This window comes from Punica granatum, chromosome 3, assembly GCF_007655135.1.
Source record: "Punica granatum isolate Tunisia-2019 chromosome 3, ASM765513v2, whole genome shotgun sequence".
Lineage (NCBI taxonomy): Eukaryota > Viridiplantae > Streptophyta > Magnoliopsida > Myrtales > Lythraceae > Punica > Punica granatum.
In genome coordinates, this window is record NC_045129.1 from 10840419 (window position 1) to 10843760 (window position 3342).

Consider the following 3342-nt stretch of genomic DNA (forward strand, 5'->3'; position numbering starts at 1 on the left):
CATTGAAGATTATTATTGGAAAATTAAAAATAATAATTAAAAATTTTATTATAATTTTTAATAAGAAAATTTATGTTCAAAAATCCAATTAATTACAATAAAAAATGATATAGAGTATATGAAAAAAAAAACTACAATGCGCATAATAAAAAAAAGAGTTTCTCGTAATTTTACTGTCATATAATGTGTGACAAGATAACTAAAAATTTTTTTATTACATCCAGCAAACTATTTATTAAGTTTTAGAAACGTACTAATCCAATCCTAGGCAACTCCTCCTCCATATATTTCCGACATGTTTTGAACCACTTCATACTCAAACTTGATGTAGTCATATCATTCTTTCTTCAGTCAGGTTGTTATATCGACATGATATCCATATATAGGATTCAGATTTCCCTTCTTATTTTTGGCTTATTACGACCTGGTATCTAGGCAAGAACCGCCCCGTCATTAGAAAACATGACGCGGGTATTCGCAATCATCACCAGAGGGTTCTTCCTCCGTGAAGTGATTCCGAAAGTCTCCTCCATGTCGAGCTCCTCGGGCGACCTCTTTCCATCACCGAAATCCCAATCGAAATGGTAAAGCAACTGAGCCAGAGGGAGCTCAATGTTAGCAATCCCGAAGTTAATCCCGGGGCAAATCCTTCTCCCGCCCCCAAAGGGAATGTACTCAAAGCTCTTCCCTCTAAAGTCCACCGATGACTCCAAGAACCTCTCGGGTTGGAACTGTTCCGGGCTGGACCAGGCGTCTGAGTCCCGCCCTATGGCCCATGTGTTGATGATGATCTTGGTCTTGGATGGGATATCGTAGCCCATTACTTTGCATTTCTCTCTAGCTTCTCTTGCCATTAGTGGGCCTGGTGGATGGAGCCTCAGTGTTTCCTTGACTACTACCTTGAGGTACTCTAGGCTTACGAGGTCGGATTCCTCGACTCGGGGCTTGCCATTGAGGTGGTTTCGCACCTCTTGTTGGGCCTTCTGCATCACCCTCGGGTTTCGCAGCATTTCCGACATTGCCCACTCGATTGTCGTGGAGGATGTGTCTGTTCCGGCTGAGAAGATTTCCTATGTCAAAGATGAAGAATGAATTTAGCCGGTCATTCAGCTCTCGAGAAGTACAACTCTTGACAATTAAAGAAGAGAATTTCTCAGCGGCGTTACTTATTATTACGGATATATCAGCTAGAATGATTTTTTTACGAATTTGATTTACCATGATAACATTTTTTATGACATCCATCGTGATGAGAAATTTGAGTTCGCTGGTCTTCTGAAGATTCAGGAGCACATCAACTAAATCTTCCCTTGCTGGCGGTTTATTCTCATCATCGATGGCAGTTTCAAGTTTCGCCTTGTGCTCTTCAATAATGTGGTTGAGAATCACGTCGATCTTACAGTGCAGCCTCTCCCATGCAGGCTTCAGCCTGGACGTGTAGCGAAGGAGCTTTATCGATGGGAAGAGATCAGGTAATTCAAAACCTCCACCGAGCTGTGTTCCCTCCTTTAAGAACGAAATGAATTCTTCTTGATATTTGCACCTAATTTTTGAAAGAAAGTGCAGAACCATACAACCAATATGGAGTTAGAGCTTCACCGAAAAAGATATCGAGTTAGAGCCTGACGTAATATATAGCTTTGAAAATTCACATTATCAAATGACTAGAAGACGCTATTTGCGTGCAATTAATCTCTTTATATGTTTACATATAATACATTGCACCATTATTTCACTGATCAAACGACTGGAAAACCGTAAATTAATATAGCAGGAGATCAGACAACTACAAACGACTTATTCTTGTTTACTCGATCTCTCCTTCAACCTAAAAAGAATTAGACTAAGACTCACGTACGCACCTTTCTCCGAATGCTGCCCGGGAAGTCACATCATTTATAAGGGACAATATCAACTTGCTCAAGTTGAAAGGCTTCCCATCGAAGTCTCCAATAGCCTTGATCATCTTCCAAGCCTCATGTTCCCTTATAGACCGGAAAGACATAACCCTCTTCATGCTGAGGAGTTCGAGCACACATATCTTCCTCATCTGCCTCCAGTACTCCCCATAGGGAGCAAACACGAAGCTCGAGTTCTCATACGACATGACTTCGAGGGCAGTGATCTCAGGCCTCTGGGCAAAGGCCAGCTCGTGGGTCTTGAGGATCTCCTTGACCGCGTCGGGTGAAGAGATCACGATGGTTAGGATCTCACCCAACTGGAGTCTCATTATGGGGGCCATGTCGCTTGGCTAAGTCTCTGAGCGCATGGTGAGGGAGTGAGCCACTCATTTGGTGCAACTTCCCGATCAAAGGCAGCCTCTTCGGTCCCGGAGGAAGCTCCGAAGCAGTTTCTTTCTTAATGTTATGTTTCTTCTTCCATTTTCTGAGTGCAACAAAGAGGAAGATGATCAGGAAAGTGAAGAGAACATGAGGAGGAGGGAGTTGGACCATTGTGGGACCCAACGGTTGGTTTGATGGAGAGGAAGATGATCACGAAAGGGTTTCCACCATTGCCTGGGAAGTGTGTCGTGGGTATAGATTCACGTTATATAAGACAAAGGAGCTATACTCCAGTTAGATACCCAAAAAAAAAAAAATGATTGATGACACATAACAAACAATTTATTCGTCCAATAAACGAGGTATTTTATACGTAGGGTTCCATTTATATCTATATATTCTGTATATATAACGGTCCAGCCCTTATCATGCTGAGGCATAATATATATCCCAATATATATATATATATATATATATATCCATAAAATTCCCGCTAAACATGTATATATATATATATATATATATATATAAAAGGATTGTGCCACTCTCTAACTCAAAACTTCGAGCTAATATGTTATGGTACTCATCCTCTTATAAATTCATTGTTTTCTTGATGATTTTCAATGTAAGATTCTAGCTCTCAAACCTGCCCTTATATACATCTTACACTTTACCTTTATATATGTACCACGTGCTCTTAAACATCTGCTCTCAATAACTGTCCTCAAAAGCCGAGTTTATTTCCCCCTTCGGATCGTTGACTCTCATAAAGTATTGGATTCTCCTCTAATTGACAGCACATAAGCTCTGCTGCATCCATGTGATCTATGAAAAATTGGCCCTGTTGCAACATTTCAAGCCTTATTATATTTCTAATATCTAATTAAATTCAAGTTGCATCTAATTCTCTTTAGACATATACAGCCGGTTGTGATGTTATATGGGCAGCGACCGCTGTCCCCATCTTTCCTGGACTAGTATTGTGTCATTGTTTATCCCATTATTGTCGGCAAAGTTCCTTTAATCAGTTGTGTGAGAAAGTTCCTTAAGCGTCCTTAGA

General features: G+C 40.6%; 1 protein-coding gene across 1 annotated transcript; it reads right to left on the bottom strand.

Annotated features, from left to right (window-relative positions):
• Window positions 1–385: 385 nt before the first annotated feature.
• Window positions 386–2453, bottom strand: LOC116200373 (premnaspirodiene oxygenase-like). The gene is given in 4 exon segments (XM_031531221.1): window positions 386–1070; window positions 1219–1543; window positions 1863–2236; window positions 2238–2453. Coding segments are annotated over 4 exon segments (1554 nt in total). The 3' UTR covers window positions 386–431.
• Between the last annotated feature and the right edge of the window lie 889 nt (window positions 2454–3342).